The 22676-nt window shown below is 37.3% G+C and overlaps 1 protein-coding gene across 7 annotated transcripts in view; it reads right to left on the bottom strand.

Moving 5' to 3' along the window:
* LOC114025702 (transducin-like enhancer protein 1) overlaps positions 1 to 22676 on the bottom strand; it is a 116472-nt gene that overhangs the window by 9890 nt on the left and 83906 nt on the right. For all 7 annotated transcript variants that reach the window (XM_027839167.1, XM_027839168.1, XM_027839169.1 and 4 more), the window contains one exon: positions 1296 to 1545. In XM_027839167.1, coding sequence (XP_027694968.1) covers positions 1296 to 1545 — 250 coding nt within the window. The remainder of the gene's footprint in view (positions 1 to 1295; positions 1546 to 22676) is intronic.

Genomic DNA, 22676 nt, shown 5'->3' with positions numbered 1-22676 from the left:
ACAACAAATTCGTGTGTTTTCTGAAGCAACACTACAGATTTTTTCTGGATTTTTTCAGTGATTAAGAACAGTTGTTGTCAACCATTCAAAGAACCATGGAAACTTTAGCTAAGTGACTTTGTCAACATTTAAATTAAATCTACCTTACATAGCCCAAAAATACCACACACAGTGTGGGTTTTTGGTTTGGGGTCTGAATTCTGTCCAGGAAAACTGAAGAATTTTATGAAATGATCTGGCTGAAAAATGACAAGAATTCCTGTGGCTTAAATGGTAAGATAGCCAATGTCCCCAAAAAACAAACAAACCAAAAAACCTGTTGCTTGGATTCCCAGCAACTTCTTGAACACATTTTCCCTAGAAGGCAGTGTCTAACTCACAGGGGCCTCTCTGTGATTAGAGAGCGAATGCAGGCATCATCTAGATAGCACAGGCCCCTTGCACTTTGTCTAAGGCAAATGGTATGCTGTCTATAAATCTAAGAGTTACAGCTACAGTACAGAACATATTCTATCTTTTCCCTTCATATGATATTTACAAAATAACAGTCCTATTCTTAGAGATAAGCTTGCTGACTTCTTTACCGTTAAAAAAAAAATCACAATTTTAAAGTTTTTTAAATGCCTTTTTTGGACAGCCATTTTCCATTATAAACTCCTATCCTATAAAGCCTCCTTTGTAACAAAGAAAATAAGTCAAGAAAAACCAATTAACACATAATCGCGATAAGAAGCACATGTAATATTTCCTACCAATTTCTACTAGAAGGCAGGAAGTTCATTTCATCATCTATTCTCTGGAATTAATATTTTGCCCTGCTTTCTTAAATGAGACATGTAAAGAGTCTTTATAATAGTATCTATTATTCTTTAACTGAGACACTTAAGAGTCTTTATAATTAGTACCTATTAATCTTTCCTTATCAGAAGACAGTGATAACTATTCACGTACTGCCAAAGTTTCTCTAGAGGCTGTCAATTTTTCAGAATAGTTTTTATGTTATTTTGTTGTCCAGTGAAACTAGGAAATTCTCTTACAACAGGAATCCAAGTAAATATGAATTATTGGGGGGAGGGGTCAAAGCAGCAGTGGGATTTGATTAAATCAACCATGGTAGTAATAAATAAAGCCTTTAAATCTAAGGAGGGGAAAAAGTCAAGCTAAATACTAAGTACAGGAAACAGAACTGGCCTCTATTTCCTCATAATATGAATAAAATCCAAGCCAGGACAGCTATTTCCTTATTGAGTCTCCAAGGAGAAATTACCCTTGTGCATAAGTTCCTGCTCACTTACCAGACAGTCTAGCTGAGAGACTGGACTCTTATTGCCAGGTTGGCTGATGTCCCAGACTTTGACGCATCCCTTCCCACCAGTGTATACGTGTCTCGTGGGGTTGCTGATAGTAACTGCACACACTACTTCTCCGTGATTAAGGGTGTTGATCTGACGAGCATGTCGAGGGATTCCAGGTCCAATGAGGGCATCGGGGGGAAAAGGTACGGGCTGCATCTGACCATCTGCAGTAACGTGAAAGGAGTATGCGCTTTTGGGGAGGGGCAGGTAAGGGAGAAGAGGAGGTATTGGGTAAAAGGAATATAAGAGAGAATAGAGGAAAAAAAAATTCATCATAAAGAAATCTGTCACTAAGTCTTAAAAAACTAACTTGAGAGACATAAAGCCACTGAACAGGTCCTCTACTTGATTATACTTATTTCACCCTCACTTGAAATCAATTCAAGTTGAAGAATTAAATAGTAACAGAATAAATCTAATATAGATGGCAAAAAGAAATTTATTAGCTACAGGAAGGCCATCATACTGTGTTACGTCTTTGATGAAATAAGATTAAGCAATTATTTTCCATGTTTGTATATTTATTTTCAAATAACACAAAACTTTCAAATCATATACTCTGACTAAATACTGTTGCCCTTGGCAAATATTTAAGGCACAATTACAAACAAACTATGAAAGCCAACACACCCACTGTCTGTTCATTCCAAAGATCATTCTGTTAAATGTTTGGTTCAAAACTAAGAGACACAAATAGAATTCCTGTGGTTCAGAAGATAAGACATCTGCCATTCCTAAAAATCTGTGTTGGAATACCTAGTAACCATTCACTAAGCCCTCTAGACACCAGTGTGAAGAAAAAGAAGAGTAATGAGGCCCGAATCAAAGAAGTTACTAGGCAGGCACAGAAGTGGTTATTACCGGCAATATAAAACTGGATCAATGTTTTCTTCTATTTTCTTTACCTGCCTGGACCCTCAATCAAAAACCAAAAACAAAACAAAACAAAACTCCAAAGCTTAGCCTGCCACACTTCCTGTAGTTCTAAACTCAAATCTCAAAAGACCCAATAACACTTGTTCTTTATACCTTAATTGGCCAAGGAAACTTAGTACTCCCAAAGCTAAAGTTTTCATGTTTAAACGTAAGAGGAGCCAATGATTTTGTAGCTGTAGGAGGCACTATGGTGCTGTGCTAAGAACACTGGGCTAAAATAAAAGACAAAGAGAACTGGGTTCTAATTCCAGTCTGCCACTAATTTTCTACCGTGACAAGTCATTTATCCATCCATCTCTCCACCAAAAAACAAAGATGGTAGCCTTCTGATACGTAAAATGGATTTCCAGGTTGTGGGAGGATCAGATGATGATGATGAAAGCTAACAGAACTTTAAGGTTTCAAAAGTGATTTTTTTATATACATACAACACATGTAATGTGTTTATATACATATGTGTGTATGCACGTATTTGCATACACACACACACACACACAAAATCTCATTTGATCCTTACTAACAACCCTGAATTGTAGGTACTATCATCTTTTGCATTTTACAGAAGAAACCGAGGCAGATAGAGGTTAAGTGATTTGCCAGAATCAAACATCTAGTAAGTGTCTGAGGCAGGATTTGAATTCCTCTCTTGACTCCAAGTGCAGACAAAACTCTACTATGCTACCTATCTATCACAAGGGTCATAGATTTATAACTAGAAGGGACCTGACAGGTTATCTAGTCTAACCCCTTCATTTTACTGGAGAGGAAACTGAGGCCAGAGATGTTAAATGGTTTTCCCATGATCACAAAGCTAGTAAATGGCACACTGACCCAGGTTCCAAATGCAATATTCCTTCTATTGTACAAATTGGTGAGCTAGTTAATAAACATTAAGCACCTACTAGTCGCCAAGCACTGTCTTAATGTATATGCTTTTAGAAATATAAAGCAATTTAAAAAGGGTCTTCTTCAAATCCTGAATTTTATAGTCTTGTAGAAAATTCTTTTATATTACTTTTTTTCCTCTTGCAAAACTGAATAACCACCCTTCTGACTATCCTATAAAATGTTTTTCCTTCTTGAATATATTTCTAAGTAAAAAGCTGGGAGTACCCATACAACTCCATAAAAGGTTCTTTTTTTTCCTATTTCCATGATAAAATATTGAAAGAGCTTTCAAAGGAACATAAAAACCATTCCACTTTAGTGTTAGCTATAATTTCCTACCACAAGTTGAAATGGCTAGTTCCTATGCATTAATGAAAAAAAAAAAACCCTTTGAACTTCCTTAAATTACTCTAATGATACATTATATTGCTATGTTAAAAAAACAAAAAACAAAGCTTCTCAACACACTCTTTTCCATGTTCGCCTGGGGTTATTTGGCTCTACATTTAACACTAAGCTACATCCCCATAAGGTCACTCTGTCATATGGCTTCCTGTGCCAAGGAGAGCACGTTCTTTCTTCCACTTTCTTCCATTCGTCCAGCAGTATTTGCCTGCCAATGGGGTCTTTCCTTTTTAATAGGCAAAGTACTCAGCTCTGTGGAACAAGATTTTTTTTCTACTCAAGACTACACTATGATTGTTTTTCTTCCATTTATAGGACAATTTTCCCCACTCGTTTCAATAAACTTTTCCCTCCACCCCAACAACCCTTTCCCCCATGACAAAGGAAAACCCTAAATTTATCATGTGTCAAAATTATTCACTAGAAACTATGCCCTGGGCACCTTAAATATTGAGTGGCACCCCCCCCACACACACACACACTTTAAATAAGAGTGACACCGTTTGTCCAATCATTCTTTAGAGGAAAGAGTATTGGTTTGTTTTAAGTCAGAAGACATGGGTTTGCTGCTTTACCAAGCTGTGTGACCTTGGGCCAAGCCACAACTTCTCAAGGGCCCCAATTTCCTCATCCTTAAAATCAGGGGGCTAGATGTAATGACTCCTCTAAGATTCCTTCTGTTTCTGGCATTCCATACTAATTATTCCATATTAATTATTGTGTGATTCCATACTAATTATTATTACCCAAGTATTCTTTTATTCCCTGTCCAGTCTCTTATCTTTTTCAACCCAGAAAGAAGTTAAATATTAAACTATCTAGAAGCCTTGTTCTCCATATTAATAATAATAAAAGAAGACATTTATATAGTGGCTTAATGTTTACAAAGTACTTTAAGTATATTATCTCATTTGAAAAAGCAGTAATAATAACTGACATTTATATAGTACTTTAAAGTTTACAAAGAACATTACAGATATGATCTCATCTGATCTTCACAACAACCTTGTGAAGGGAGGTAGTAGAGATTATCATTATCCCCATTAAACAGATGAGGAAATTGATTTCATCAGTTAAGTGAGGTACCTTGCAGAGCTAGGAAGTAACAGAGGCTGGATACAAATCCAGACCTTTGCTAAAGCCAGGGTTCTTTCCCTATACCACACTGCTTCTCTGGTAATTAGCCAGTCATTGAGATTTTAGTAGGAGCTAGATTTTCCATTACTACCAATTCTTCCATTTTCTTTCAAGAGCTACAGACTTTCCTTGGAAAGAGCTACCATGCTTCATTATCCAGCCAAAAACAGATACAATTTTAACTCTTCAAATTTATCTTTCTACTCCAAATGTAAGAATACATGATATCATTTCGAGTTATAAGGTCTAACCTCTTTAAATTATTCTTAGTGCCCATACTATAACAAATGAAAAATGAGAACTTTTTCTTCTCCCTTGTTCTGAACTAAGCTTATGCTCTTTTTTGAAATCTTTTGCACTTACCACATACCACGCATGCAACAGCTGCCTTTTTTAAAGGGCAAAACTCAAATTTCTGATATGAATTTAAACAAGGACATGTACTTTAAAACTGTATATATATATATATATATATATATATACAAAATTCAGCTATTCATTCAAAAAAATTTTAATGTCAACTGGACATTATCTGTACAAATTGTACTGTTAGGTGCTGAGGATAATATGAAGATAACTAAGCCAATGTCTGCTCCCACAAGGAGCTTATAATCTTGTAGAGGTGCTCAGGTACATATACAAATAACTATCATAGAAAACAGAAAGCTGTCTCACACAGAACTCTGAATATCCTTTTAAGGAAAAAAAATTCACATAACCACAGTTGTACTATTAGTGTCTGCTGGTAGAGAAAATATATGACAAAAAACTACTATCAATTTTTATTTATTAGTAACAAATAAAATAAACATCATCTGGGCAGATCTACATGTTACAGAGGTCAGAGGATTAAAGATCTTATATCTAGTAAGTATGGAAAGCAAGGGGAATTGTGCAGTAGCCTATATCAATTCTATAGTGTTTGTCTCTCTGACATGGTCAGCAATTGCATTCTACATCTTTAGAGGGATCCCTTTCCATGTTTCAAGTTACCAGGGAAAATGAAATGCTCTTTGCAAAAATAAAACAGTTTTTTTTTCAAAGTGAATACAAAGGGAACACAAAATCTGAAGAATGAGAAGTGATTCCTGAGAGGTCAGATGGTAGAAGACTGAAACAATGGGAAGAAAAGGAAGAAGGACCAACAAACACTTTAAATAATAGGTATCAAGTTCTTTCTTTACCAAGATGCACTATACCTTTCTCAGGACGAACCATCTTACACTACAAGGGAAGGATGGCAGATACACAAAAGCCATAAGATGAGAGGTCATCTAATACGGCTCAAAAGAAGAAAAGACAGAGAGTATTGGTGGGTGACTCCATGCTGAAGGGTACTAAGGTAGGCATTTGTTGTCTTGACAATAAAAAAAGGTCTTCTTTCTTCCTAGAGTACGTATCCAGAATATGACAAAGAGCCTCCTAAGCCTTTTCAAACATGAAAGCTAGTACTCAGGTTGCTGGGGATTATGATGGTCTGGCTAAAAAACTATGCCTCTTAGGATCACAGGTGGTGTTTTTATCACTGTTATTGAGTGAAAAGCAAGTGCTTTTGAAGAGAAAAGCAGATTTTTGAAAGGGAAAAGGTAATTAAGAAGATGGTAGATGAGGACAGGGTTCCTATTTCTGAACCACCGCTTGAAACATAGTTCTTGGAAAGAGATGGAGTGAACTGAACAAGGCTGGTTAAAATATACTTGTCTTACAAATGTGATTAAGAGTGCTTTATACTACATAGTGTATAGGGAACAGGAGGTAGACCAGATTGTCTGTAGAATAGAAGTATGTGTGTATGTGTGTGTATCTATGTGTGTGTGTGCACACAAATTAGCCTAGGAAGATATGCCGGAGCCAGACACTGAAGGGTTTTAAATGCCAAAACAAATTTATTATTTACCCTAAAGGCAATGGGGAGCCATGGTAATGACCTGAACAAGAATGGAAAGATATGGTCAGACCTGCACACTTCAGGAATATCCATTTGGCAATTGTATGGAATGTGGATGAGAGGGGAGAAAGTAGATGCAGGGAGACCAATATTTAACCTGCAATAGTCCAGGCCAAGAAATGGTAAGGACCTGTAGAAGGATGGCATTACTATAAGATCAGAGAAAAGGACAAATAGGAGAAATGCTGAGAAGGTAGAACTGATAAAACCTGGAAGGGATGTAGAGGATTGAAGGAGGGGGGTTGGTCAGTGAGAATGAAGATTTGGGAATGACAGGGTTGTGAACCTGGGTAACAATGACAGAAATAGCAAATTTAAGAGAAGGGGTTGGTTTAGGGAGAAAAATAATAGGTTTAGTTTTAGATATGCTGAGTTTGTGATGCCTGTGGCATGGAGGGAAAGATGACAAATACCAGAGATACGCAGTTGTTATAAGTAGGTATGATAAACATCTGCACAGAAATGATCCTGAACTACACGCGCACCAAGAAAGTACTGAAATACACCTGCTTTAGACCACTTGGACAGAAGAATGAAATAGATGAGGAGTCTGGAAAATAAATCCCAAACTTAGCAGGAACATGATATATTAATGAATGGGGGATTTTAATTGTCTAGGAATTTTTTGGAATTCTCCCTACTAAAAGGACCTAGTAAATTCTTGATTTTCTTTGATACAAATGAATTTTTTTTTTGAAAGACAGGAAATGAAGAAGGAACTCCTATTTTAGACCTGATTCAAACAAGAAGGAATTAAGTTGCTAAAACAGAAATAATGGGAACTTTGCAGAGAGGTAACTACTGCACCTCAGAATTTATGACAGAAAAGATTCCTTTACCTCCCACTGTCCATTAGGACAGAGTAAAAACAGAACTGAAGACTAATATCAATAGTAAATAAATATTGATACAATTTTTAAAAAAAGTTAAATAAAATTATTGGCAAAGAGATCATAGCAATGTATCCAAAAATATTCGTTATGGCCAAGTGGATTTAAATTAGGAATATATTTAGTAAAACAATTAGCATAACAAATCATATTAAGAACAAAAAAGCAAAACAACCACATGACTGTATCAATAGATAAAAACACACTAAAAAACATGGTAATGAAAGTGACTATGCTTAATATGCTGGAAAGCACTAATCAAAAACTAAGAGTTAGATTATTTGTAATGAGGAAACACTGGAAATTTTCCCAATAAAATCAGAAGTGAAGCATGGAGGGGAGGGAGGAAGAGAGGAAACAAGCATTGATATAATGCCTACTATGTGTCAGGCACAGTGCTAAGGACTTTACAAATATTATCTCATTTGATCATCACAGAAACTCTGGGTGCTGTTATTATCCCTATTTTACAGTTGATGAAAACAAGGCACTCGGAACGTTAACTGACTTGCTTGGGGTCATACGGTCTTTAAGTGTCTGAGACTGGATTTGAGCTCACGCCTTCCTGTCTCTAGGGCCAGAGCACAAGGTCATCATTATTATTTGATACAGTACTAGAAATAATAGTTATAGCAATAAGTCAAGAAAAAGAAATTCAGGGAAGAGTACTGTCAAAGACTGACATGATAGTTTTCCTAAGAAATCTTAGACAATCCGCAAAAAAAGAAAAAAAAAGGATAAAAAAAAGCAGCAAAGTAGAAACATACAAAATAAAGCTATAATCATTAACTTCTATTTCACTAAAAAGAGCCAGGAATAATTGGCAGAAAGAAAAATACCATTTCCAGTAGCAACAAAATGCTCCTGGGACTCTGTACTCTGATCGATGAGACTTAGCCTTATCTTTCCTAGTTCCAAGCCTTACCATGCCATTTCCTGGTCATATCCAAGCCATGGCACCATGAACGTGCAAACCCTTCATTGTGCACACGTTTTTCCACCCCTGTCCCCCTATCTGTACTGTCTACACCTACGTAGGCATAAGTACCTGGAGGGCAGGGAGTGTCTTGCTATTTGTATCCTTAGCTCTTATAGCATAGTGTCTGATACAGAATAAGTGCATAAAAAAAGCCTTTTCATTCATTCATTCCATATCTGGGAGTTAACAAATACAAGTATGGAACTATGGAATTATGGGAAAATACCTATATAACTAAATTTTAAAAGTTTGAGTATGGGTCATGCTAATAAAGATGTCAATACTAATAAGTACCAGCTTTAAAAAAAGAAAGAAAGAAAAAGAAAAGCCATAGCAGTCAGTACTCTTAGGAAATAAATTTATGAAATGAGAGATAATAGTAATAATTTACATGGAAAAGTCAAAATTTCAAGAATCTCAGGGGAAAACATTTTTTTTGAAAGGGAATATGGCATGACCATATTTCAAAATATAAAATGATAATTATAAAAACCATCTAGTACCAGATAAAATAGAAAGATATAAGGAACAAATCAGATACACAAGATTTAGAAGCAAACATTATCAGCAATCTAATACTTGAGAAACCCAAGAACACAACCTATTGAGGAAGACGCTCTTTATTCAACAAAAATGTCTGGGAAAACTAGGGTTAGGACATTGTTTTCTACTATATACTGAAACGAATTCCAAATGGATAAACTACCTAGATATAATCAATTAAATATTCACTCCAAATACAAAGTCATTTGGTCTGGGGGGGAAAAAAGCTTAAGAATGGAAGGTTTTCACTTTCAAAACTGTGAAAAGAGGAAGAAAACTCATCCAGCTGTATTATAGATATTATGAGAGATGAAGTGAACTTTGATAAAACAGCAAAAAGGCTACAACACAAATCTCCAAGATTAAAGACATACAAACAAGTAGTTTTTAAAAACAAACAAAAACTATCAATCATCTAAATGTTGTTCAAAATTGGTAAATCAGTGAAAGCAAATGGAAACAACTCAGGTATTACCTATCCCTGTCAAAATGGCAAAGATGGAAAAATTCACTGTTGGAAGGGCTGAAGGAAAACAGGTATACTAATTCACTGTTGGTGGAACTATGAACTGGTCAATCATTTTAGAAAATTATTTTAAAATCGTTCATACTTTTTAATCCTTAGATCACACTATCAGGTTTAAATTCAAGGAAGCTAGGGCAGCTAGGTAATGCAGCGGATAGAGCACCAGCCCTGGGGTCAGGAGGATCCAAGTTCAAATCCAGCCTCTGACACTGGACACCTACTAGCTGCATGACCCCGGGCAAATTACTTAACCCCGAATGTCTCACCAAAATAATAATAATAATAATAATACTCAAGGAAGTTAAAAGATCTATAAAAAACCAATTTTTTTAGCAACACTTTGTGAAATAAAAAGTTGGAAACAATCTAAGTACCCAGTGGTTGGAGCATGACTGAACTCTGCCATAAAGAACAACAAATTCAAAGAATTCGAAGACATGGCAGGTAGAGGGAAGTGACAGAATAAATTAAAAGGCAGAGACAAAATACCAATAATTGACTCACCTATCTTGAGATTTGAAGATTTCTACTGATAAGGAACCTATTATTTCCTAAGGAAAGACATTCTAATTTTTGGATAAGCCTAGTTGTTGGGAACTTCCTCCTTTTATTAATTAAAAACAAACCAATTCCAACTAGCCTAAAGTATGGATTCTCCCTCATTAAGATTTCAAGAAAAGATCAGTTACTGTAGCCTACTGAAGTAGGATTCCTATGGGCTGTTTAAGGTCTCTGAAGATGCTTCCAACTTGATGCTGCAATTCTATGTAATCAGCATTTGTGCAAGGTTCTTATGAATGGGATGGGACTGCAATGTTGGTGATAAGGGAAAGAGTATTTCAAGTGTACAAAGATCATGAGACATGAAATGTTCATGTTTGTGAAAAAAGTAACTAGTCTATTTGAAGTCACAGTAGAGAATAAGGGAACAACTATACTGTGGAGAGCCTTAAAAATCAAAAACAGAAGTTCAGACCTCATTCAGCAGCCAGTATGGTCAAACGGTCGATAGTTTTAAAGTAGTGCAAAGTCATGATCAGGCAACTTACATTAGGAAGATAAATCTGGTAGCTTACATGAAGGATGAATTCAAAGTAGGGAGACAAGTTGGGAGGTCATAAAAAAAGTGTCTCACTCTGTACCTTGAATCCCCTCTCTGTCAGGAGGTGGGTAGCATACTTCACCACTGATCTTCTGGAATCAAGAGTGGTCATTGCACTGATCAGAACTCTTAAGACTGTTAAAAGTTATTTACCTTAATAGTGTTGTACAAATTGTTTTTCTGGTTCTACTCATCTCATTCTTTATCAGTTTGTACAAGTCTTTCCAAGTCTCTCTGAAGTCATCTATTTTCTCATTTCTTAGAGCACAATAGTATTCCACTACATTCATATTACAGTTTGTTCAACCATTCCTTAAGTGATGGGCATCCTTTTAGCTTCCAGTTTTTTGCTACCACAAAAAGAGCTTCTATAAATATACTTTTGTATATAGAAAGCCGTTTCCTCCTCATTTGATCTTTTCAGAATACAGGCTTAGTAGTATTATAGATGGTTCAAAGAGCATGGACTGTTCAGCAACTTTTTGTGTATAATTCTAAATTGCTGTCCATAATGGATGGACCAATTATTCACAACTCCATCAACAACATATTAATGCACTGCAATAGTCTTTTGAGAGGTAATGTGGGCCTGGATCAGAGAAATGGCAGAAGGCATGGAAAGAAGATACAACTGACTGAGAATCAGCAGAATATATGCTAACCAGCACTAAACATATGCTTTCTTTAGCTTAAAGACAAATACATACCATCATTTTCTAAGAAAAATCCAATGTACCTTTTAAAGTAAGTGAAAAGCCAAAGGAAACCTATTACAGATGTAAGTTATCTCTTGGCAAACTGAATCCAATAACTGACAATAAATGGGCAATCTGGCTTGAATCCTTATTGTTACTTTTTATCTAAATAATTTATGTGTAATTAGAATTACACTGATGGCCTGAGAAACAAATGCAGCACAAATTCTACCATATTATGCCAGAGAGCCTAAGGCCTTGTCCTGAAGGTACCCTTAAGTTTCCTCAGTAACACCCCATTTTCACAAGATGTTCCAACATAAGCACATTACAGCTCCCTAAACTGGAACACACCTCTAATTATGCAGTAAAAAGCAAGTGATTACTCTTCTCCTCCGTTTGGAGGTCTAGGCTATATGAAACATAAGCTTTGGTTTGTGAAAGATCATACTGAGTTTTTCTTACAGCAATAGGTTATGGGAAACAGGTGTCACGTTCTAGTAACAGGATCGTACAAAATTCAGGAGGAAAGGGACACCCATCAAGTCATTTTCACAAAATTAGGTAAATTTAAATTCATTTGCTAAGAAAAATTGTTAAGTTGTTAACGATGGAGAGGAATGTTCTGTGCTTTATCCTTGAGAAGCATCTGCACGCCTTCATTTCTCTCTCTGTCCTCCCTAAAGCATAGTGGGCACCACCAGATTTGGGTAATCGCATAAAAGTTTCAGTGGTTCTTTGGACAGTTCATCTTCAAACAGTTCAAACTTTAAAGGGGAGTGAAATTGATTTTGTTTGAATTTGGACCCTGATTCTTTTGTGAGTCAGATATTCCAGAATAAAAGAGGCCTGTGAGGCACAAACGGGAGAAAGATTTTTTTATGCACATCTCTGGATAACTCCCACTCATCTTTCAGGTGTCTCATGCTTTAAACTATATAGGAGGTCTATGATCATAATACTGCAACTATTTAAAATGGATTCACAGTACAATGAGTGACTGCCAGGAGAAGCAAGCACTCCTCTGTCCCAAGGGAAACCCACATGAATGTTAATACATTAGTCACAGGGGGTCTCAGAGGAAGCTTGAAAACCGCCTGCCGTGCTGGAAGGCCTAATCAAATGAGGACTAAGCTAGACAATATAACTGATTGGTGTTGTCTAAATGATGGGCCAGGAATTGGAAGATCAATTGGGGGGCAGAAGGAGGCCAGAAGAAGGAAAAAGGAAGCCAGAGAGCCAGAAAACCTGACACTGGTGACTTAGCACTGGAAATAATACCGACAGCATTGAGAAAAGGTATTACTGGTTGGATGCAGATCATAAGTACTTACTTGTTCAATTAATTAGATCTAACAGGAAGAACACCAGAGGAAAAACGAAATGACTGTATGGTAGCATATAAAATGCATTTCCCTATCTGTCTTAAAGAAATTAAGCAAAACCGAGGATAAAGCATTTTGTAGGTTTGAGTATTAGATAAAAATAATAGCTAAAAGAAAAAAGAAAAAAATGAGAATGCTTCACTAAAAGTTGGAAACTTAATGTGCTTAGCATACCCTCAACCAGTTATGTGTATATATACACACATATGGACACAGGGAAGGACTAAGAGGGGTAAACAAAAGACCAGGTTCAGAAACACAACAGAGTCTGAAAGAGCAGGTGGACGGGAACAGAGAAATATTCAAAATGGCAGCCAGATGGGAGAAAGGAGGCACTTGGGGACACATAGAAGGCCAAAAAAGAAAATCAGAAGAAGGGGGTTATTGAGAGACATTTGAACAAGAATGTGGCAAACTACCAAGAGATAGAAAAATTTACTGCACTGCTCCTAGAATGTGGGTAATGCCAAGACCAACTAATTGGTGACAATGAAGCCTCAGAGAAATGACACTCCCTGTAGCTTTCAGGGTCAAGTGGCAGTGGGCCAGGGTCACTTGTATTGCTAGAAACTGGATTAGATTCTGAAAAGAATGAACTCTACCAGGCTTCTTAGATTTAAAAACAGAAATGAAATAAAACTGGTTAGAAGCAAGGGACCTTTCATTTATTAGGTACATAGCAGAAGGTGAAGTAACAGAGAGCAGATCTTCCCCCAATGGGAATTCTGGCAACAGCAGTGAACTGGAAAACAAGAATGCGTTCCTAAGAAGCAGTTTATTTCTTTCCCTTAGTAGAAACAGCTACTATTAATAAGAGTGAACTGTGCTCTGTGTACAAAGAAAAAACAGGTATTTACTAAGTCGTAGGTCTACTTGAAACACATGAACTTCAGTCATAGAAAGACCTACCCGTAATGGAGAATTAACTATATATGGTGGAGGTCACAGTCATAGCCAACAACAAATAGACAGGCAATGGGCTTGAGTATTTTTCAACCTTAAATTTCTTTCTGTGTGAAGAGGGATGCTGCAAATCACTGACTATCTCAAATGTCTATAAATCAGACTTTTTTTCTCCACCAAAAGAGAAAACAAGGATTTCTAAGAGAATATAGGTTAAAAAAAGAAAAAAAAAAAGCACTAATCATGTATCTCTAAACCAGGAAAGAACAGAGAATCACAGAATTTGAGTTGGAAGGAACTTAAATCAGCTATCTAGTTGATGCATTCCCTAGATGACATGCCCTCACTATAACATACCCAACAAATGATTATCCACCCTCTATCTGAAGACTTCTAAGAAGGAGGAGCCCATCACCTCTCAAGACATCCTATTCCACTTCTGGACAGTTACATATAATTGTTAGAAAGTTTTTCCTGATATCAAACCTAAACTTGTCTCTTTGCAACTTCTACCCAATATGGTTCCTGGAAAACACAAATTATATATATATATGGGTCCTATAAACAGTATTTTTGCTTTAACAAAAATTTCAAGCAGCCATCTCAAATGAAATTAAGAAATATTATGTTAAGAAAGAGAAGATTCCAGAAGCTAGAGCTGATCAAGATCAAAACAGACAGAACTACTTGTAACTACTGCTATTAACTGAAACTGAGTATTACTCTATACCAAGATTTAGTGATGGATATTAATTGAAAGTAATGAATAACAGGACTCACTAAAGCAGCCAGTGAGGTTCAGGAGGCATGGGCACAGTGCTACCGAGGTTGCCTGTTCAATCTGTAATGGCTAGTTTACTAGCCACTACATTTCACAATTGCAGATGTGCATAGAGACACAATTTAGAGACTACTGAAGTATCTGAAGGAAAGAAGGCACTGAAGGAAGGTAGGAAGGAAGAGGGGGAAAAAAGGAAGAAGGGAAAGTGAAAAACCACCAATAATTAATTACTAACTTAAATGCCCACTTTTCCATCCATGTTTTTACTTAGAATAATCTACATACACATTAAGAGCATTAGACTGGAAGAGCTGAGTTTTTGCAAATGATATTTCAGAGCAGGCCATGTTTTTACCATCATGCAACTGTCAGAAAGATGGATGGTAAGCAAGAGCACACTGTGCTTAATGTTTGTCAACAGAAAAAATAAAAGCACGCAATTCAAAAAAACATCACCTTAAAGGGTCGCATCCAACAATGTGGTTCTCATGCATAAGGCAAAAATACATGAAGATTCAACAGCCATAAAGCTTGTCTGACAAGTCCTTTGTCATTATCAAGGAAGTCACAAAATAGGGAGACATAACATCACCAAAAATGTTTGCTATTATCATGGATGTGACCCAGTACAGAATCCAAACTGAAGACTGACTATTTATAGATAGTGAGGTCCTCTAGATGTTCTTGTGCATTCAGACCCAGAACCACTTTATAAAAGTCTTTAATATTTTTGTGTGTCATGGATTCCTTTGGAAAGCCTGGTGAAGGCTATGGTCTCTTTCTCAGAATATTTTTAAAAAATTCATAACTAAAGGCAATGCTAAATTTCTCAGAATATCTATATATGTATATATACATGTATACAAATTCATAACTAAAGGTAATACTAAATTTTAATTAGACAGTGAAAATAAAGATGCATTTTTTTCTCACTCAATTTTCCAGACCACCCATAATCTGTCCAGAGTCCATGGACCCCAGGAAATTAAGAACTTCTATTGTAGAACATTTTAAAAGATATTCATAATTACTCAAAGTTTGGCCTACCTATCCAAAGAAGCAAAACCAAGTGGATAAAGAATATCTATTATCCCAACTATGCCACGTGCTTGGGTAGACAACCTAGAGAACTTATCCATCTTCGTAATGACAGATATTGAAAATGGACCATGAGATGAGTCTAAAATTGAATAGCGGGAAAAGAGTGGGCTAGATTGCCTTTGGGAAACAGCCAAGTTCTTTAAAACTTTTCCATGAAACAAAGAGAGAATCTTTTTAGCATCAACATTGTTCTAGTGGCCTTATATGGTTGGCTGTTAGGCATAGAATAATAACAGGATAATAATAGCACCTACCTCCCAGTATTGTTTTGAGGATAAAATGAGATAATATTTGTAAAGTGTTCTGTAAACGTTAAAGTGCTGTATAAATGCTGTTAATATTATTATTTAGTTGGTACTTAAAACATCTAGACAGACTAACTACCACAATGTGTTTTATCAATGCCATCTTACCGTACAAAGGTCCTAATTTAAAAATGTGTGGTGATAACAATACTAGAAAACAAGAGATCTATGTTTTAAACCATAGTTCTTTCACTATGTGACTTTGGACAGAATCTTTGAGTTGGAGGGACCTTAGGTAACATCTAATCCAATCCTCTCCTTTTGCCAGTGATGAAAATAAAACCCAGATACATGCAGTAACACAGTCAAAATCACAGTGAGTGACAAAGAGAAGACAAAGGACACTTATTTCTAGTTTAGCTATTCTTACTTAACCTATGAGAGGATCAGTTTCTTCATCTGGAAAATGTCGTCACTTCACAGTTCTTGAATTCTCTGGTTCCAGTATTTTGGTTTCCAGAATTCAAAAATGGCCCTTTTTGCTTCTCATACGGAATGAAGAATTAGGTTGATTCTAACACTGAGAGACAAGGGTCATGCCAGGCCCAGTTACTGTCTCAGAAAAGGGCTATAGCAAATAAACTAGAGAGAAATGCAAAGGTTAGTGACTGACCTAATTTCAGTCATAAGCATGAAATTAAATTCATAGGCCAAGGGAAAAAAAAATTTAGTGACTCACTACAGAATCCTTCATAGCTAGACGTTAAAAGTCTCCCAGTAAAAATACTCATGTTTTCAGTCCGTTAAAGGATTAAGTACCAAGTAAGTTTTAAAATAGCCTCTCAGAATTTTACATGATTCCCATTCCATGCCAAACAAGGACCTTTACCTTCTAGAGTCTGACACAATAACAAGGAATGAGGCATTTTCCCTGGCATGTAACAAATAAGACAGACAACATGGTTCAACAGAATGGGTTGGTCTTAGATTCAGGATGATCAGGGTTCTAGGCTCAAATCCTGCCTGTGACCCACTCTGGCCAAGGGATTCTGGGCAAATGACATGACCTCTCACTGAATGAATGAAGTATTAATTAAGCTATATGTGCAAAGCACTGTGCTAAGGAACAGGAAAACAAATTTTCCATCTCTATTTCTAGTCCTTTCTAGACTGTCCCTGCTCTCAAGGAGCTTACCCTTCTAAAGGGAGAGACAATACACAAGGAAGGTTTTAACTCCATGTAAGACGGAAAAGTCCTATAGTCCTTAGGGTATAGTGACAAAGCAGATGGTATCAAATCTTATTTAATGTCATGTCTACTCATAAAATCCTATCAGTTTCTGCTGTTGAACCATCTGACAGTGCTGGGGACTTTGATAAGAACTTTCTTTTTTTGGGTCTTCAATAGATGGTGGCTGCAGCATCTTCAGGAGCAGTTGCCAGGCTGCTCTCTACAATTGTTTCCCAGAACAATGCCTGAGGGCACTGGCCTGGAAGTATCACTATTCCTAAGACTCTTGGGTTCAGGGTCCTGGGTTGGCTCCATTAGAGTGTGAGGGAAGATGGCGGCCAACGTGCAGCTCGTGGTGATCATTTGACTTGCCTTGCCTGACACATGCTACCTTCTCCTGTTTCTCCTTCTGGAATGCCTTGCTGTTTCAAGTACACTGGTGTGCCTCCTCTTTATGTGGCAGTTTGTTAGTGGTTGCCCCCAGGCAACTCTCTGACATTATCAGATGCAAAATAGTTGTTGATTTCCATTGGTAGAAGTTCTCCTGGTGATAACTCCCCAAATCAATGAGGTCATGGCTCCTGAACATTCCCTTATCCCTCCTCCTCCAAAAAGGCACAGAGATAAGATAGGGCCTAGACCTGGGATTTTACTAGTATAGGAAATTCCTGAGTAAACCCTTGACACTAATATGAATTAGCATTTTCCCTGCAAGTTAATAGCGTTCCAGAGTTACCGAGAATCTTAGGAGACTGTGATCCAGGGTCATACAGTCAGTATCTAGCACAGGTAACACTTGAACCCAGATCTCCACCCACTACTCTATACCAACTCTGAACCAAAACCAAAAATCCACTGCCAAGCCAACCACCAAATAGTGTAATAAGCTCCTTTTTTGTTGTCATTCAGCCTGACTTTCCAATCAGGAAAAGGTGACAGGAAGCTTATTTCAAGAGAAATGCTGGGATTATTTAGTCCCTCTCCTAAGAGAAGGGCCCAACCAATTTAATGCTCTCAAAAAATGGCTATGGAGGGTATGCTTAATATAAAACTTTGAAGAACTGAAGAGAGAAAAAACATCAGGCTATTGTTATTATTTTAACTTGTCACCAAAACAAAACAGATCCACAGTTCTGCAACATGTCCAATTAGCAGAAGGCAAAAATCATTCTGGCTGCCAAGTAAATGGGCTCTACTTTGATGTTCTTCATTTTCTACAGAAAACCATTCGTTAGTATTAAGCTTTTTACTCTTCCAAAGTGTGTTCATATTTACTGGTTCATCCCAGTCTTAAAAAAACAGGCTGATTATGATATTTAAAGCTCATTTGGAGGTTTCCCAATGGTTAACATTTCTGTATTGTTAAGAAGTTTAATGTCTTTCAAGTGTAACATCTGAGAGAAGGGTAAATGGAAGGAATATTTTAGCTTAATTTCATCACACACAATAATTCTGTTGTCATTTTCTAAAAAAAAAAAAAAAAAAAATACAAAAGCAGACAAAGCAGCTAAATTAATCACCAGATGAGGAAAATATCTTGATACAAAGAAATAGATTGAAAACATCGCCCAGCTCGTAAAAATGCCTAACTTCTCCCAGGTCTCAAAGATGAGTAAGTCATTTAAACTATTCAGTCAAAGCCTACATTTGAGAAATAAGCACACATTCTCCCTTGGTGATCCCATCTATTTCCAAGTCTTCAATTATTACCCCTATGCAGATGACTTCCAAGTCCAGGCATCTAAGTCTTGATCACTCATTTCCAACTGTTTGCTAGAGGTCACCACCTGGATGTTCTACTGGCATCTCACCTTCACCAAATCCCCAAATAAACTCATCTCTCCTACTTACCCCAATCACCCTTCAACTTCTTCCAATTTCCCTATTCTTCCTGAGAACACCATCATTTCCCCAGGGTTGAAAGGTTGTTCTTGGGTTCTTTACTCTCCCTCATTCCCACATCCAATCAGTTCACAAGTTTGATTTCTAATAGTATGAATAATGAAAAAACATTTATCGAATTTTTAATGTGCTAAGCAGTAGAATAAAAATAGAAAAAATGAGACATCCTTTCCTCTCAAGAAGGTCATACTCCCGTTGAGAAAGACAATACATAAAAGAGAGTTCAGCTACAGAAAAAGGCCTAAAAGTCCTATAGGGGCAGTGAGAAAGTAAATGGTAAGACCCAAGGGTCTTTAGAGAACATCAGCATGCCAGGTTCAGAAGGCAGAGCACAATGCAAGGCTCAGAGGACGCAGCAGCAAGGGGTTCTCCACCTCAACACAAGGACTAGAGTTGTGGACTCCCAACTCACCCAAGCAGTATGAATAGCCCAAAATGACTGGGTGCCCTGTGTGCTCTGGAGCCTAGGGGAGGGTGAGAAGGAAGGTAAAGAGGAAGGCGTATCCTCACAGTAGAACATTCCGGCACCGGGTCACCTCGCTGTCCTTTCCACTCTGCTCCCTTTGACCATGCTATGTCCCAGGCAAACTTTCCCAACTAACCCAACTAGGTTCCCTGAACCTGGCGTACAAGCTGTTCATTTGCAAAGAACACTTCCCAGGCCTAGACTATAATTCTTTCATAAAAAGCAAAAACCCCATGGATTTCTTCTTTTCGTTCCAGGCTCACCCCTGGCACCATCTTCTCCATGAAGACTTCCTCTATTTCCACCAGTTAAAAGTGATCTTTTCTTTGCCCTAATCACATTTCATTAAGAATAATCAGTTTTTGTTTATATGCCAGATTACCTCTATCTGATAATAAGCTCTTAGAGAGTAAAGATAGTAGTGTATTTCATCTTTGTATCTCCTGCAAGTAGCACAGTCCCTTGCAAACAGATGTTTAACATTTACACACACACACACACACACGTACATATATATACACACATATACATAACATTTAAGGTTTGCAAAGTGCTTTACACAAATTACCTCATTTAATAATAATAACAACAATGATTGTTGACATTTATATATTGCTTACTATGTGCCAAGTACTGTGCTAAGCACTTTACAATTATTAATCCATTTGATCCTCACAACAACCCTTCGAGGTATATGTCATTCTTATTCCCATTTTATGAACAGAAGTTGAGTGACTTGCCCAGGGTCACACAACTAAGTGTCTGAGCCTAGATTTTAATTCAGATCTTCTTGACTTTGTGTCTAGCCCTCCAGCCACTGTGTCAGTAGCAGAATGTTTGCTGAACTGAATTGAGTCAGACTACTAGTGTCCTACTGCCCACAGGGGTAAGTGATTTGAATTATTTCCAGTAGTGGAAGTGGAAGCTTTATGTTTATCCAGGTACTTATCACCCTCTGGAATTGGTGGCATGTATGTTGCAAGTGCAGACTGGAGTGAGCTGTCCTTTCCTACTGTTATTCTCCGGCAGTGCATTTGTATACTCTGAATTTGCCAAGACACACCGGGAGGGGAGGGAGTGGTGGGAGTGGGTTGTGGAGAACAGGAGAGCAAATCACAACTATCCAACAGCTCAAATGCATCAGCTCTTGGAGCAAGGCCAGGACCTACCCTATATCCCAGAGAAATTACCTACAGATTTCCAGTTTGCCAGAGGGCAGAAAAACTAGCTCAATTAAAACCCATACCATATCACTGTTAACTCCTCACCACTAAGACATAGATTTGTAGAAGATAATGGACAGGAAAAAACAAAAAAAAACAAAAAAACAAAAAACCCTGCTCCACAGTCAGCAAAAATGGCATCACCCTAATTTTCAAATCCACCAAAGAAGGTAGAAGTCGAGCATGGTAAGTGAAAGAAAAGGCAGCAAAATCAGTTAACAAAAGACAAGTGGCAAAAGAGCACCTCTTCAATGAGCTGTCTTTATTGCTAGAAGCCTAGCACTGAATTCTTTCTTTTATGAAACATATTTTGCTAAGAGGAAATCTTATCTCAAATGAAGTTAAATGTTTTCCCCCATAACTCCAAGCCCAAAAAGGTACTTTTTAGTTGTTTTTTTGTTTTGTTTTGTTTTGGTGAGGCAATGCATTTCTAGACTCTTCCAAACACTAATATGCCAAAATAAAATATAACAAACACTTATTAAACACACTATATATGCAGATATGTGTGCAATGCTATGCTTAAATATAACAATTCCCTCCCTATTCCTGGGGAGTTTACTGTCTAATAAGGTGAACATTTTTTTTATTTTTTTTTTTATGAGGCAATTGGGGTTAAGTGACTTGCCCAGGGTCACACAGCTAGTGAGTGTTATGTGTCTGAGGCCTGATTTGAACTCAGGTCCTCCTGAATCTGGGGCCAGTGCTCTATCCACTGTGCCACCTAGCTGCCGCATAAGGTGAACATTTATTACCCTCTCTAGGAACACATACATCTGTCAACCTCCTCAAAATGTGCCCCCCTCAGAAATGAACACAATACTTCCAAAAAGATGAAAAGCAAAAAGAAAGATAAGAAAGACTCATATGAACTAATGACAAAGTGAAGTCGGTAGGACCAGGAAAATAATGTACACACATTGGCTACAACAATGTACATGGAAAGAACAACAAAACAATCTAAACAATACCACAAAACTACAATGGCCAAGTTTGGATCCAAACAGGAGATAAGCAAAGTCACCTCCACCTGCTTCTGGGTGGGGAGAGGGAGGACAGAGGTATGGAACACTGCACCTACAGCATTTTTGAAATATGTTGTTTAGTTTTTCTGACCTTTCACTTTTTTATTCTTTATCATAAGAGATGGCTACTCTGAGAAGGGACAGAGGAATGACAACGAAGGGAAATGCAAGTGATGTAAAAACAAAAGATATGAATAAATTATTTCTTTAAAAAGCAAAAGTATTATAATACTTATTCCACACATACAGACCTTAAATGAATCTGGCATAAATCCAAATGGTAGTTTTAATAAAGAGGTCAGCTAAGGGAAAGAGACAGCAGTCTAACACATCCAAAAACCAAAGGACACACAGGTCTGAACTGTCTAAACCACAATGATAGACTCTTTTTTTTTGAAGCACATCTAAAGGAAGACTTGCTCTCTAGTAAAACCAGCTTCCTTGCTCTCTGGGAAGTTAATTCCCATAGCTGAGTTAGCCTTGAATATTAACTTACAAACCAAAGCTATTTAAATTCAGAGGCAATATGGTACAGCAAAAAGACCGGGAGTCCAAAAACATGGGTTGGAGTAGCAGTTCTCCTAATTAGCTATGTGCTCGGCTTTGTGCCTCCATGCCCTCAATTTTAAAGATGACTACATGGATTGCTAAGGGCCCTTCCAGCACTTCACATTCTGGGGAGGGTTGGGGAGACCAGGAAAGGCCACATGCTGAAGGTGGTATTTGGGCTGAGTCTTGAAGAAAAGAGAAGAATGCTGAAGGCAGATATGGAAGGAAAACATTCTACCGACGTAGACAGCCAAGGTAAAGTTATGGTTGACGAACTCCAAGTAGTCCAATGTTACTGGTTCTCTAAGTATATGTAAAGGAGTTTGAAACACACACACACATTTATATGTAGGACTGGAAAGGTAGGAAAGGGTCAGGTTATGAAAAGCTTCAAATGCCAAAAGGAAGACTTTATTTTTGATGCTGCAGGCACCTTGACCAAAACATTTGCCTCACTGAGT

This window comes from Vombatus ursinus, unplaced genomic scaffold (genome assembly GCF_900497805.2).
Source record: "Vombatus ursinus unplaced genomic scaffold, bare-nosed wombat genome assembly UNPS02014832.1, whole genome shotgun sequence".
Lineage (NCBI taxonomy): Eukaryota > Metazoa > Chordata > Mammalia > Diprotodontia > Vombatidae > Vombatus > Vombatus ursinus.
This window is presented reverse-complemented; position numbering and strand designations above follow the sequence as displayed.